At 46.1% G+C, this 14,569-nt stretch overlaps 1 protein-coding gene across 3 annotated transcripts in view; it reads left to right on the top strand.

Moving 5' to 3' along the window:
• MACROD1 (mono-ADP ribosylhydrolase 1) overlaps window positions 1-14,569 on the top strand; it is a 340,694-nt gene that overhangs the window by 302,426 nt on the left and 23,699 nt on the right. For all 3 annotated transcript variants that reach the window (XM_035097654.2, XM_035097652.2, XM_035097653.2), the window contains one exon: window positions 3,887-4,003. In XM_035097654.2, the coding sequence (XP_034953545.2) occupies window positions 3,887-4,003 (117 nt within the window). The remainder of the gene's footprint in view (window positions 1-3,886; window positions 4,004-14,569) is intronic.

Genomic DNA, 14,569 nt, shown 5'->3' with positions numbered 1-14,569 from the left:
CCCCCCTGCTTTGTACGCTGCCAGAAATAGCCCAGATGCCAACGAGCGAGCACACTTCCTCCCACCATTATTGGGAGCGTCAGGACAGCCGGGCTGGAAAGCATCCTTGTCTCCTCTCACCCCATCAGTTCCATTTCAAGCTGGAGAACTGGCACCAAGGCCCGCTGGTCACAGCAATACCCTCTAGCTGCCCCTAGTCCTCATCTCCCCACCCCAGGTCACCCCCCTACATAATAGGCATAAATAGTGGACCCTCGAAAAATTCACAGACAAGAACAGGGACACGCTTATAACACTGCAATCCTCATAACCAAGAAGGTTAAGAACATAAGAAGAGAGCCAATACGGCTAGTAGCCATAATGGCTAGTAGCCATTTTGTGGCAGGGAGCTCCACCGTTAAGCTGTGCACTGTGTGATGAAGTCAATTTAATTTTCTCTGTCCTGAAACTTTCACCATTCAGAGTTCTAACATTATGAGAGAGGAGCAAAAACTTCTCACTCTCCACTTTCTTCACACCATGCATACATAATCTTATGCACCTCTGCCCGGAGAGATTCCCTGAGTCTGCGCGCGCACACATACCACCAGCCACACGCTCAGTCTTGTACATTTTGGAAGGTTCTGCTTCATCTGTTTTCTTCCTGTGTTCATTCCTTCTGCAGCAGCCCGTCTTCTGCCAGTTTAGAAGCCAAGAGGGCGGTTAGGAATATAATCAGAGCTGAACAACAGTGGGTTATCAACATTTTGAAATACACCTCAGCAACTGCATTAAGGTGCACAAGCACTAAGGACATGATGCTTCCCCACTCTGAGATTTTATTGGCGGGAGGGAGGTGGGAAATGGTGACTCCTAACACCTGAACCTAAAAATGCAAACATTCCCCAAAAGCAAAAGCAGTGACAACTACACAGGGCCTGGAGAATAATAATAATAATAATAATAATAATAATAATAATAATAATAATAATAATAATAATTTTATTATTTATGCCCCGCCATCTGGCTGGGTTTCCCCAGCCACTCTGGGCGGCTTCCAACAGAAAAGTAAAATACAATAATCTATTGAACATTTTAAAAAACCTCCCTAAACAGGGCTGCCTTCAGATGTCTTCTAAAAATATGGTAGTTGTTTTTCTCTTTGACATCTGATAGGAGGGCGCCACTACCGAGAAGGCCCTCTGCCTGGTTCCCTGCAACTTGGTTTCTCGCAACGAGGGAACCGCCAGAAGGCCCTCGGCGCTGGACCTCAGTTGTCCGGGCAGAACGATGGGGGTGGAGACGCTCCTTCAGGTATACTGGACCAAGGCCATTTAGGGTTTAAAGGTCAGCACCAACACTTTGAATTTGACTTTACCAAGGTCAAGTCCCAGAAAACAGTGGCTGTCCCTGTTAGGGGCAGTTGGGGCATATGATATAATCCGCCTGCATCATTGCTTAGTGGACATGTATCTATCAAATTTATATCCATTCTGCTTCTTCAGATGGGGAAATAACAGCTAGTTTGGTCTGCTCTGGAGTTTGAAACTTTGTGTGTAGCGTTGGGCAGGGGTTATGGCATTTGGAGAAATAGGTTTAGCAACCCTAGTTGACATACAGATTGACTCTAAAAATAAATAAATAAATAAATAAATAAATAATAAATTTTATTTATACCGCGTCCTCCCCAGCCAAGACCAGGCTCAAGGTTGCTAACACTAAAAATAAAATAATTGATTAAGATACAACTTAAAAACAAGATTAAATACAACATTAAAATTAAAATTAAAATGCAGCCTCATACAGAAGACTGTCACTATTTTGCAGGAGGGATTCAGTCATGTGCAGGAAATTTAGATTTGCACAATTGAGGTGGATTAAAGTGCTGTGTTGCCCTGCAGCAACAAATCCACTTAAAAACAACAACCCACTGACTTCTAACAGTTTGGAAAGTGTGGGATAACCGCTGATGGACAGGAAGACAAATCAGAGCGAATGCACAAACAAATCAAAATAAATGTTCAATAAAGAGCTGGGCATCACATAACCTCCATGGAAGCTTAGTGCAAGCAAATCTGGGAGAAATATCAGTAAACAGGCCACGTGGAGGAGCCCACCATCTGAAAAAAGCAGTGAAGGCAAATGGGGCTTGCAACAAATGTATGTTGAGTGCTGATGTATTCCAGCCGACCCCGTTAGACCAGGCATTCTCTCTCAACTTCCAGTCTCTCTTTTCAGAAGTTAGGAGTAGTATTAAATTTATATCCCACCTTTCCACCCTTTAGCTCAATGTGGCATACATGATTCCCCCCTCCATTTTATCCTCACAACAACCCTGTTTGGCCGAGAGGCAGTGATTGGTCTAAGGTCATCCAGTGAGCTTCATAGCTGAGTGAGAATTTGAACTCTGGTCTCCCAAGTCCTAACCTGACACACTAACCGTTACAACACACAGGCTCTGTATATCCCCTGCCGTCCATCACACTGGGTTACATACCTGGCTACACTTGTCTGGTTCCTACTGTCAATGTGTGTACAGTATTTATATCCCTTCCTCTCATTTGCACCCACCTAGAGAGCCAGGCTAACGGAGGTTGGGGGAGGGGACAGCTTTGTACGATCAAAAAATTGCCCAATGCCTCTGTAGTTTTTATCGACTCCCCTTGGAGTACAGCTGATAAAATATTGTTTTATGGATTAGGAGATGGACTGTGAATGAGCTAATAATGGACCCTCCTGATCAATGCTTCTCTCTAATGTACTCGAGACTGGACAGCAAATCACCCATCCCCTTTAGGCCTTGGAACACCAGGCCACGCTCTGCTTCTCTCTCCCCCCCCCCTTTATAACCTAAAAATTGCTGGAGAAGGCTAACGATTCATCAGGTCCACCATCCTCTTTCTACAAACAACCAATCTTTGGGAAGCTCACAAAGCCGGGCGTAAAAGGCAATGGCCCTTCCCCATTGTTTGACTTCAGCAACTTGTATTCTGAGGTATACTGCCTCTTCACATGGAGGGTGCATGTATTTGTTAAGAGCAGAAGAAGAGCCCTGCAGGATTAGGCCAGAGGCCCATCTAGTCTAGTTTCCTGTTAGCTCAGTGGCCAGCCAGATGTCTCAGTGGGAAGCCCACAAGGAGGGGCTTAGCTGCAGCAGCACTCTCCACATTTGTGATTCCCAGCAATGGTACATTTCCCAGCACCCTTAACATACTGCAGTTCCCAGAATTCTTTGGGGGAAGCAATGTGCTTTAAGTCTCTGATGTGGATGTGACCTAAGTCCAGGAAAATGCACTACAGGAGCAGTTAAAAGGAAACTTGAAAGGAGCAGTATTTGGAAACTGCAGCTACTATTTCAGTCAGAACAGAGATTTCACAGGAGTATTTTGCAGGGAAGAAGCCATATTTCAGTGGCAGAACATCTGAGTTACATGCAGGAAGTCTCAGGTTCGATCTAGTTTAAAAGATGGGAGTGGTGTTAGGAAGGATGACGTTAACAGGCAATGAGAAAGGCTGGTAACATCCACACCATCCATTTACAGCAGCTGTATATCACTTCGACAGCCATGACTTCCCCCAAAGAATTCTGGGAAGTGCAGTTTGTTAAGCACATCCGAGAGCTGTTAGGAGACTCCTCACAGAGCTACAATTCCGAGCGCTCTTAACAAACTACATTTCCCAGCATTCTTTGCAAGACTGTTAAAATGGTACACATGTGCTTTGAATAGATGGTGTTGGATGTGACTAATTCTTTCTACTGGAGAGCCGTTTCCAATCAAGGCAGGTAAGACTGCTGGGATGAACGAGTTTCCTGTCCTAATACAAGGTGTGTGCAGTGTTGCCCATATCTTTATGCCCGAGTCTGATTCTTACATTGACAAGGTGTTTTTTCACATTCCTTTGCTAGTGGACGGCTGCATCCATCGTGCTGCAGGGCCTTTGCTCAAAGAGGAATGCCGGACCCTGGGTGGCTGCGAGACTGGAAAAGCCAAGATTAGCTGTGGATATCGCCTCCCAGCCAAATGTAAGTGTTACTATCAGTGTTATTTTAAGTTTCATTGAAAAACTGAGCTTGTGTATTTCTTATTGGAATGAGAGAATGCAAGATAAAGTAAACCTATATGTGACATTGGGAGATATTTTAACTAAAAAACGTTTTTAAAAGTCTTATTTTTGTACACATAATGTTTCTTCTCTGTAGGTTTACTTGCATTAACATTTACACACACACACACACCTCTGTACTTAATAAGAAAGAAAGAAATGTGGCTTATAATTATCTTTTTTTGACTGGAAAGCATGAGATTGATCAGAAAACGTACTCAAAACAACTTACTACTCACTTGTTACTGACAGGTCTCCAAGTGACTTACAACAAAATTTTAAAACGTAAATATAAATAGTGAATAACATTAATAATGTCACAGAAACATTAACAAATTTATACAAATGCAGAAATAAGATGCACACATACCCAAAAACAGATGCAGAAAGCTTTGGCAACACACTAACAGAAAAACAACTGCTCAATCCATCAAAAGCTTAGTGGGGGGGGGGGAGAGAAGTAAATTTTTACCTGGCACTGAAAAGCTGTCAGGAACAGCGGCGTAGCTAGCCCCTCCACCCCCAGCTATGACTGGTCAGGAAGGCACCAGGCTAACCTCTCCAGGAATAGCATTCAATACACGGGGAGCCACCACTGAAAAGACCCCTCTCACCTGTCACCACCCTCTGAGTCTCCCTCAGAGTGGGGACCTGGAGAAGGGCCCCCATAGAAGAACTAAGTGCCTGGGTGTGTTCATATCAGGAGAGGCATTCCAGAAGATTCTGGGGTCCTGAATCGTAGAGAGGTTTACAGGTCAAAACCAGCGCTTTAAACCAGGCTCGGAAGCATACAGGCAGCCAATGTCTTGAACCCGGCCATAGTTGGGCAGCCATATTCTGCGCTAATTGAAGCTTCCAATCGGTGTACAAAGGCAGCCCCACCTGCATGTGAGTGTGTCTGCTCCAAAGTCAGTGAAAATGGTGCTCCCCGCGCCAGAGGGAGGTGGTGCTTGTTGTGACTGGTCGAGTGGAAACCAGGGAGCTGGAGCCGGTGACAGTCAAAGCCCCCATCTCTTTCCCTGATGAGTTCTATAAGGAGCAATACTGAGACTAAGGAGGCACTAGCTGAGGGCAGGCTGTGGTTGGTGGAGCAACATGTCATTTGCCCTAATGGATGACCTTCCATTACCTGGTGTAATCCTTATTATTATTGCTATGAATTAGTCTTAAAAAAAACCCTTTGAATGTACATTCCTTCCACCTTCCCACACCCCCTCCAAAAATACCTGCTCCCCCCCCACACACACACTGCCTTTCCTTCTTATTTGCCTCTCTTCAGCCTACATTCCCGCCCCAATATGCTTGTCTGTCTGAGAAGGAGTAGAGTCTGTTAATTAAACCTGCTCTGGGACACAGTCTTTGCTCTCACACATTCAGACTGATAATTTGGCAGCAGAGGATGCGTTGAGAGAACAATAACGTGCAAATGTGACACTTAGAGGAGTGGAGGGGAGGGGTGGGAGACACACCTTGTACTCCTCAACAAGGGCTGATAAGATGCAGGAGTAGTCGCTTTATGCTGGGGTGGGTGAGGGTCTAGGTCAGTGGCTCTTTTGTGTGCAACTTCCATGCAAGCAGAGAATCTTGTACTGGGCAAAGGATTTAGCATCTTGAGGATCCTCAGCCAACCTGAGTTCTACGGATGAAGGGCAGTATACAAATTTAATAATTAATAATAGTAATAGTAGGGGACCCAGTTGGCGCTGTGGGTTAAACCACAGAGTCTAGGGCTTGCTGATCAGAAGGTCAGCGGTTCGAATCCCTGCAATGGGGTGAGCTCCCGTTGCTCGGTCCCAGCTCCTGCCCACCTAGCAGTTTGAAAGCACATCAAAGTGCAAGTAGATAAATAGGAACCGCTCCGGCGGGAAGGTAAACGGTGTTTCCGTGTGCTGCTCTGGTTCGCCAGAAGCAGCTTTGTCATGCTGGCCACATGACCCGGAAGCTGTCTGCGGACAAACGCCGGCTCCCATGGCCTATAGAGCGAGATGAGCACCGCAACCCCAGAGTCGGACACAACTGGACCTGATGGTCAGGGGCCCCTTTACCTTTACCTTTAATAGTAAGAGTAATAATAAACAACTTCCTGTAAAAGAGCAATTTTTTAGACCTTGTTGTCACAAAGACAGACTTGGAGGTGTGCAAGCAATGGCTTGTTAAAAGGCACTGAAAGTGGGAGAGGTCTGCCCCCAATCCGAGACCAAGGCTGTGTACACATTAAAGCAGATTCAGAACGTTCCTTCCCTCAAAGGATTCTGGCCATGGTAGTTTGCCCCTCACAGAGTTACAATTCCCAGGTGCATTTAACAAACTACAGTGCCCAGAGTGCTTTGAGGAAACGAATGTGTTTCAAATGTGCTTTGAACGTGTAGTGTTTACACAACCTCAATGTTATTTCCTGGTGGGGTTCAATCACATACTGGCAAAATTCAGGTTGCGCAAATATACGGTAGCTAATCGGGAGGTCTTGCAACACAAACCCGGTACCCAAAATGATCAGACTTTTTGCGATAAGGAAAGTAATGGGGAAAGTATAGGATAACACTTGCTCTGAACTCCCCACAAGCAAATCGGAATGAAGTCTCGAGAAATAGTCAAGGTTGTCTAATCTCTCTCTAAGCAAATCTGGAGGAACACCAGATTAGTCTGGAAGTGCCCCCTGGTTTCACACCTACCACTTAAAGCGCTTTTTACCCTTTTTGCTCCTCTTGATGTGTATTGTTAACACTTTACCCTCCATTCTTGTGTAGAGCTGCAAATAGCTCCCCATCTTCTATGTGCATATGTTAACTTCTTCCAGTATGGAAACTTGGTGTGCAAACCTTGTCAGTTTCTAGTTCATTTTCTGTCCGGTTTTCCTTATCACAAAAGGTCTGATTTGTGGGGTTGGGGGAGTTGTTGTGCAAGATCACCAAGCCAACTTCAACTGAAACAACCTGAATTTGCCAGTGTGCAGCTGAATCCCACCCCAAATATTGACAGTCTGGAAGTCCCCTGCATATGTTTTTAGCTGGAAGAAGGCTGCTCAGAAGGCAGGGGGATTTATCGTACCCTTTATATACCTGAAGGGCTGTGGCCCTATCTATCTGCAGTATACATTTAAAGCAGTATCATTCCTCAAATATTCCTGGGAACTGTAGTTTGTTAAGTGCCCTAAGAGTTCTTTGGAGGCTCCTGCTCCCTATGCAGAGTTATAATTTTCAGAGTGGTTAACAGCGAATACCTCTGCCCAGGTATCTCTGGGAACTGCAGCTCTCTGAGGGGAATAGGGATCTCCTTCCAGTTCTTTGCACTGTTAACAAACTACGGTTCCCAGGATTCTTTGGGGGAGGCGTGGCTATTTAAAGTGGTATGATACTTGTCCCATAGAAAAGGACAGGGCTTCGACCTAATTGACTTAAGTGACAGGTTGGTAGATTTCATCTGAACATCAGGAGCAACTTCTTCATTGAAGGAACCGTGGAACCAATTGCCTTGGCCAGGGGTGCAGAGTCTGTGTCCCTCCATGTGTTGCTGGATTCCAACTCCCATCATCCTTGACCATTGGCCATGCTGTCTGGTGCTGATGGGAGTCCCAACGTCTGGAGGGCCACAGATTCCCCAGCCCTAGCATAGAGGGATAGTGGGCTCTGCCTCAGTCTCTAGAGGCCTCCAAGCAGATTGTTATGTACTGAACTGAATCATAGAACAATAGGATCCAGAATCAGCAGTCTGATTGGTCCGCAGGAGCCACCCAATCAAACTCCAGGTGGAAGTGAATCCGCAACCTGATTGGCCTGCAGGAGCAGCCAAGCAGGCGGCTGGCAGAAGTGAATCCACAACCTGATTGGCCTGCAGGAGCAGCCAAGCAGGCTGCTGGCAGAAGTCAATCCACAAACTGATTGGCTCACAGGTGTAGCCCTGAAGTAGCCAATCACACAAAGCCCATTGTGTAAATAATGTATATAAGCAGATGGTTTTGGGAAAAGGGCATTCTTCTTCTCTTCTTGATGACTACGAGCTGAATAAAGAGCATAAAATTCACTCTCGACTCAGAGTATATTTCACAGATGATGCTCTCATCTTCTGGGGATGCTGTTGCCCTGGATCCTCCCCCCCCCCCGCCCCACTCCCAGCTACATGCTTCTGTTTTCTAGGCAGTCAGTGAGTGTGTGTATTTGCCTGTGCCTTTTCCCACTCTAGCTGGAAAGAGTGTGCTGACATTTAACACAGGAACAGCGTAACTTTCGAACTGTGGTAATGTGTGCATTAACTGAAGCGGGATAGGGAGGGGAGATTTCCGGAGTGATAATTAAAGTGCTTTAAAATGCATGTTTGATTTCTGCCTGACTGTGGCTCTGCTCATTCCATTTGCAAATGCGGCCCCCACCTTCTGGAGAGCTGAGCGGCTCCGGAGAATACAGAATCTGGCTGCTCCTCGCTTCGGTTGCGGGCGGCATTTATTGCCCTGCCTGAGGACCTTGGAACAGCATTGTGGCCTCACAACAGCCCTGCGAGGTGGGTTAAGGAAGGGAGAGGCCATGTTTTTCCAAGTCTAACGGGTGACAGTTTGTAAGATAGATGAGAGTGGTTTGAGAGGGCGCTTGTCACTTCTACTTAAACAGACTTGGTAAGGTTTTTAAACCAATACCCAAAACCCACCCTACCAAAGATAGAAGTGGGGCATAGCTGCCAAGTTATCCCTTTTTTACAGGGATTTTCCCTTATGCTGAATAGGCTTCCTCGCGAGAAAAGCGAAAACTTGGCAGCTATGAAGTGGGGTGATGCAAAAACTCACCGTGCCTGCTTAATTAGAGGCATAGCACTTTTAACTCTTCAGGGTGTGATGGGGGGGGTGGGAACGAGGAAGCCTGTCATCTGCTTTCAACCATGGGGGGGGGGGGAATACAGTTAATTTTCATTGTTGTTGTTGTTTAGTCGTTTAGTCGTGTCCGACTCTTCGTGACCCCATGGACCATAGCACGCCAGGCACTCCTGTCTTGCACTGCCTCCCGCAGTTTGGTCAAACTCATGTTCGTAGCTTCAAGAACACTGTCCAACCATCTTGTCCTCTGACGTCCCCTTCTCCTAGTGCCCTCAATCTTTCCCAACATCAGGGTCTTTTCCAAGGATTCTTCTCTTCTCATGAGGTGGCCAAAGTATTGGAGCCTCAGCTTCACGATCTGTCCTTCCAGGGAGCACTCAGGGCTGATTTCCTTAAGAATGGATAGGTTTGATCTTCTTGCAGTCCATGGGACTCTCAAGAGTATCCTCCAGCACCATAATTCAAAAGCATCAATTCTTCGGCGATCAGCCTTCTTTATGGTCCAGCTCTCACTTCCATACATCACTACTGGGAAAACCATAGCTTTAACTATACGGACCTTTGTTGGCAAGGTGATGTCTCTGCTTTTTAAGATGCTGTCTAGGTTTGTCATTGCTTTTCTCCCAAGAAGCAGGCGTCTTTTAATTTCGTGACTGCTGTCACCATCTGCAGTGATCAAGGAGCCCAAGAAGGTGAAATCTCTCACTGCCTCCATTTCTTCCCCTTCTATTTGCCAGGAGGTGATAGGACCAGTGGCCATGATCTTGGTTTTTTTGATGTTGAGCTTCAGACCATATTTTGCGCTCTCCTCTTTCACCCTCATTAAAAGGTTCTTTAATTCCTCCTCGCTTTCTGCCATCAAGGTTGTGTCATCTGCATATCTGAGGTTGTTGATACTTCTTCCGGCAATCTTAATTCCGGCTTGGGATTCATCTAGTCCAGCCTTTCGCATGATGAATTCTGCATATAAGTTAAATAAGCAGGGAGACAATATACAACCTTGTCGTACTCCTTTCCCAATTTTGAACCACTCAGTTGTTCCATATCCAGTTCTAACTGTAGCTTCTTGTCCCACATAGAGATTTCTCAGGAGACAGATGAGGTGATCAGGCACTCCCATTTCTTTAAGAACTTGCCATAGTTTGCTGTGGTCGACACAGTCAAAGGCTTTTGCATAGTCAATGAAGCAGAAGTAGACGTTTTTCTGGAACTCTCTAGCTTTCTCCATAATCTAGCGCATGTTTGCTATTTGGTCTCTGGTTCCTCTGCCCTTTCGAAATCCAGCTTGCACTTCTGGGAGTTCTCGGTCCACATACTGCTTAATCCTGCCTTGTAGAATTTTAAGCATAACCTTGCTAGCGTGTGAAATGAGCGCAATTGTGCGGTAGTTGCAGCATTCTTTGGCACTGCCCTTCTTTGGAATTGGGATGTAGACTGATCTTCTCCAATCCTCTGGCCATTGCTGAGTTTTCCAAACTTGCTGGCATATTGGGTGTAGCACCTTAACAGCATCATCTTTTAAAATTTTAAATAGTTCAGCTGGAATATCATCACTTCCACTGGCCTTGTTATTAGCAGTGCTTTCTAAGGCCCATTTGACTTCACTCTCCAAGAGTAATAGTAATTTTCATTACTATTTATCAAAAAATGTTACTGCAGAACCTCAGGCTTTCTAATAATTTCAGTAATCTGTATTATAAAACAGGCATGGGGAATCTCAGCCTCCAGGGGGTGAATATGCCTGCCCCCTACCCAGGACTTAAAAACTCCACCTGGGTCACATCCATGGGTATAACCAGGGGGGCAGCTACCCACCCACCCCAAATCAAGTAAATAATTAAAATAAAATAAAAATACTTAACTAAGTGGCCAATTGCATCACAGTTCAGTTGGTTCCCCCCCCCACACACATAAAGCCTGCCCCCCCCAAATAAATATTGGCTACTCCACCCATGGTCACATCCCTCACCGGCCTTCCTTTGCACCCTCTCTGAGAGTGTTTTCCTGGCTGGGATGTGTCCTTAAACTCTGAAAACGCCTTTTGCTTGTCTGGATAGAGGACAGAGAGGGCTGTGTGAGCGAGTGTAAAAAATTCCCGCACAAAGCTAATATTTATGTTCATTGCTCCACCAACCTTTGCCCTTTGCCTCCCCTCTACTGGCACATGGCCCTCAGGCTGAAAAGAAATAGACAGACAGACAAACTTATGGAGTTGGAAGGGACCATGAGGGTCATCTAGTCCAACCCCCTGCAATGTTTTAAAATGTTCCTGCTGTGTCAAAGGACCTTTGTTATCTTCCTCCACACAACCTCCAGTCTCACCTGGAGTCCTGCTCCGAGCCTCATGAGCCACAGGTGGCAGTGACCAAGGCCAGAGGGCTTTTTCCGTAGTGGACCCCACCCTGTGAAACCCATTTCCAAGGGAGATGCATGAGGCCCATCACTGTGTGGCCTCAAGCAGTTGCCAAGCATATGGCTGTTTGAAAACATGGCAATTTTCTTTTTTTCTCCCTTCACTCTGCTTTATTTCATCGAATCATAGCATTGTAGAGTTGAAAAGGATCCCGAGGGTCATCTAGTCCACCCCCCTGCAATGCAGGAATCTCAACTAGATCATCCGTGTTTGGGGGTCACATAGCTAGTTTAATTGCATAACGCCATAATTTCTGCTGCTGCTTTAGTTCTGAGGCTGTTGCTTTAGTTATGAGGCTGTTCTGAAATTATTACTGTGGCTTTTGATATTGCGATCTTTGGATTTGTTAGGCATTTGGAAATTTTGGAAATGTGGTGGGATATAAATTTTTTTTAATAAAACAAATACATAGATTTCTTTTGTCCAAAGGGTATTCAAAAATTCCTTCCTTTCCCAAAGAGGTTCACCCCTCTTTGCCAAAGCAGAAATAATACTGAAGCAGAAAAAAATAGAATCATGTAAATGTAGAGTTGAAGGGAACGCACGGGTCATCTAGCCCAACCCCCTGAGATGCAGAGATCACACTCAATGCAGGAGTAGCTAACTTGTGGACTTCCAATATGTGGTTGGACTCCAACTCCCATCAGCTCCAACCATCATGGCCAATGGGTCAGGGATGATGGGAGCTGAAGTCCAGTGATACCTGGAGGGCACCCCATCTGCTATCCCAGTCATGACCCCAGAGTCCAGCAGTGATCAAGGCTCTGAGTTGGAGGCTGTGGATTCTCCAGCGGCGGAACCAGATTCAGGGCCTGCCCTTGGAGATTAGGAGACCACCGAGCTTGAGGTTGACAGACAGGATCTGCCAGAGCAACCTCCCCATACCACTAGGGCATGTGGGGCCAGGACCAAAGGCACTGCACAGTACCTTGCTGGTTCAGTGGCACAGGGATCTCACCAGATGGGAGGTTTGGGGGGTGGGGTGGAGGAGGAGCGCCAGTCTTCAAGTTAGTCCTCTAAGAATCAAAAGGTGGGTGGAGCTTGGGAGAGGTAATCTGGAAGCAAGGGCTTGAAAGAATGTCTGCTCTCTCAATCTTTGTTGGAGCAACTTGTCCCCTTGTAGCTATCCGTGGTCCTGCAACTCCTGGCTGTTGCCATCCAGCTTTCCCCAAGGGATTTGGCATCAAAACAGGACAACCCCTGATTTATGTGCTGCCTAGCAGCTTACAAACCAAACTGCAAGCAAAAAGAAATACCAATGTGCCAAGTCAAACCATTGGTCCATTTAGTTCAGCGTTGACTACATGAAGCAGCAGCTGCTCTCCGGGGGACATTCCCAGTCCTGTCTGGAGATATTGGGTACTGAACGTGGTGCCTTCTTCGTCCAAAACAGGTGCTCTCTCATTGAGCAATGACAATTGCACCCAAATTCTGTCTCTTATTTACACTAGCCATTCCAGTTTCAACAAATTATAAGAGGCAAGCCTTCGCGCAATCTCTCCTTTAAAAAAATTCCTCTGCTCAAAATCAGCCCATCTTAATAATCTTTTTAAAAAAGAATTAAGTGAATGAGGCAGTAGCATATTAATCAAAGGCTCATAAATACAGCTCTTAGCTCATCAATCGCTAAGTGAGGAAACAGAGAATGGCTTAGCTTGTTGGAGAAACAGCAGATCCCAGATGAATGAATGACAGTGGCTGGGCTTACTGCATGTTTGCCTGATTTCTAAATTGATTAAATACTGCTGTAAATACCATCTGCCGTGAGCCACGAAGTAGCCATTTCCCTTCTCCCTAAGGAGCCTTCCCCTCTTCCTTTGGTCTCTTCTTTGCTGTCCAAACTGCACTTCATGCTTTGGTAAGTAGAAAGTCCTTTTGCAGAGTAGACGAGATGAGACGTTCCCTATCCAAATATCACCCCCATTCTCTAAACTCACCGGGAGGCAATCAGTAAGGATTGATAATGGTTTTCAAGTCTCTTAAGCTTCTCATTTTTACATTCAGAAAGTCGCATCCATCTAAGTTCTGCTGAGAGCAGACCCATTGAAACTAATGAACCTAAGTTAGCCATGTCTTTTCCTATTAAAGTAAGATCCATCCTCTCTCTACATATGTGAATGAAAAGAAACTACCCCCATCTTGTCCCTTACGAGAGCCTCAGGGCTCTTCCAGACAGCTGGGTTTTTTGGCAGGCGTATCCTGCAACAGGTTGTTGATGCAATATCAGCGTATTTGTGGTAGAATTATACTAGACCATTTCCAGAACGGCGTCCGAGCACTGAACCATGGTATATCACAAGTGGACTCTTTCTTATTGCATTTGCAAGCGGACTTTGGTGTTTTTCAAACATTGGTGAAGGATATTTTACCTGTCCCACCTGGACTGAATATTGTAGTGGATTGCTGCTGCTCTTAGAGGGGCAAGAACTTTGCTCCCCACCACCCCCACGAGGGTCTCTGCCTCAACAGCTGGGCTCCTGTGGGGCGTGCCAGGAATGCTGAGCTCAGGGAGAGCGTGCCTGGCACACATCCGTCTCCCCTGCCCTCCCCTCCAGATGTGGTATTCAAGTCACATCCTAAGCAGGTGGTTAGTATTCAGCACAGCCAGTTCCCCGCAACAGTAGCTTCAAGAAGTCGCCGTGGCTGCCTTGTGGACAAGGGAAAGAGTGATACTGGGGGGCTGGGGGCTGGGGGGGGTGTTCTCAAGGAATCATCAGGATGTCTCTCCAAACTGGAAATCACTCCTCGGGTGGTGACTGCTTCAGGATTGTACCAGAACTGCTAAATAGAAGGCTTGCGAACCCTGAGGTTTACAGAAATAAAAATTTCCCTCCCTACCTGCCTCTCTAGCTACTTACCTAAGTGGGTACACACACCTTTTATGAAACAGCCCCATGTGGACTGAGTGGCCACAGAATGAGGGGTTACTGAGGGGGTTGAGGAGCAGGAAGAAAGCAGGGGAAAGGAAAGGAGTATTTGGGAGGGGCTGACACCCTGGACAGGAGCACTTTACACCTGTCACACCCACACCGTAGATTTAAAGTGCATGGTTTTCCCCAGAGAATCTTGGGGACTATAGTTTGGCAAGGGTGCTGGAAATTGTAGCTCTGCAAGGGCTGCAGTTCTCAGGATTCTTTGCGGTGGGGAACTGTGACTGTCAATGTGGCACAAATGTGCTTTAAATATATAGTATGGATGCGGGCAACAGTAATGTTTCTTTGACGGTTTCAAGTCCCTCTTGCCCAGTGATCAGAATTGCAGATTCCTGAAAG

This window comes from Zootoca vivipara, chromosome 17, assembly GCF_963506605.1.
Source record: "Zootoca vivipara chromosome 17, rZooViv1.1, whole genome shotgun sequence".
Lineage (NCBI taxonomy): Eukaryota > Metazoa > Chordata > Lepidosauria > Squamata > Lacertidae > Zootoca > Zootoca vivipara.
This window is presented reverse-complemented; position numbering and strand designations above follow the sequence as displayed.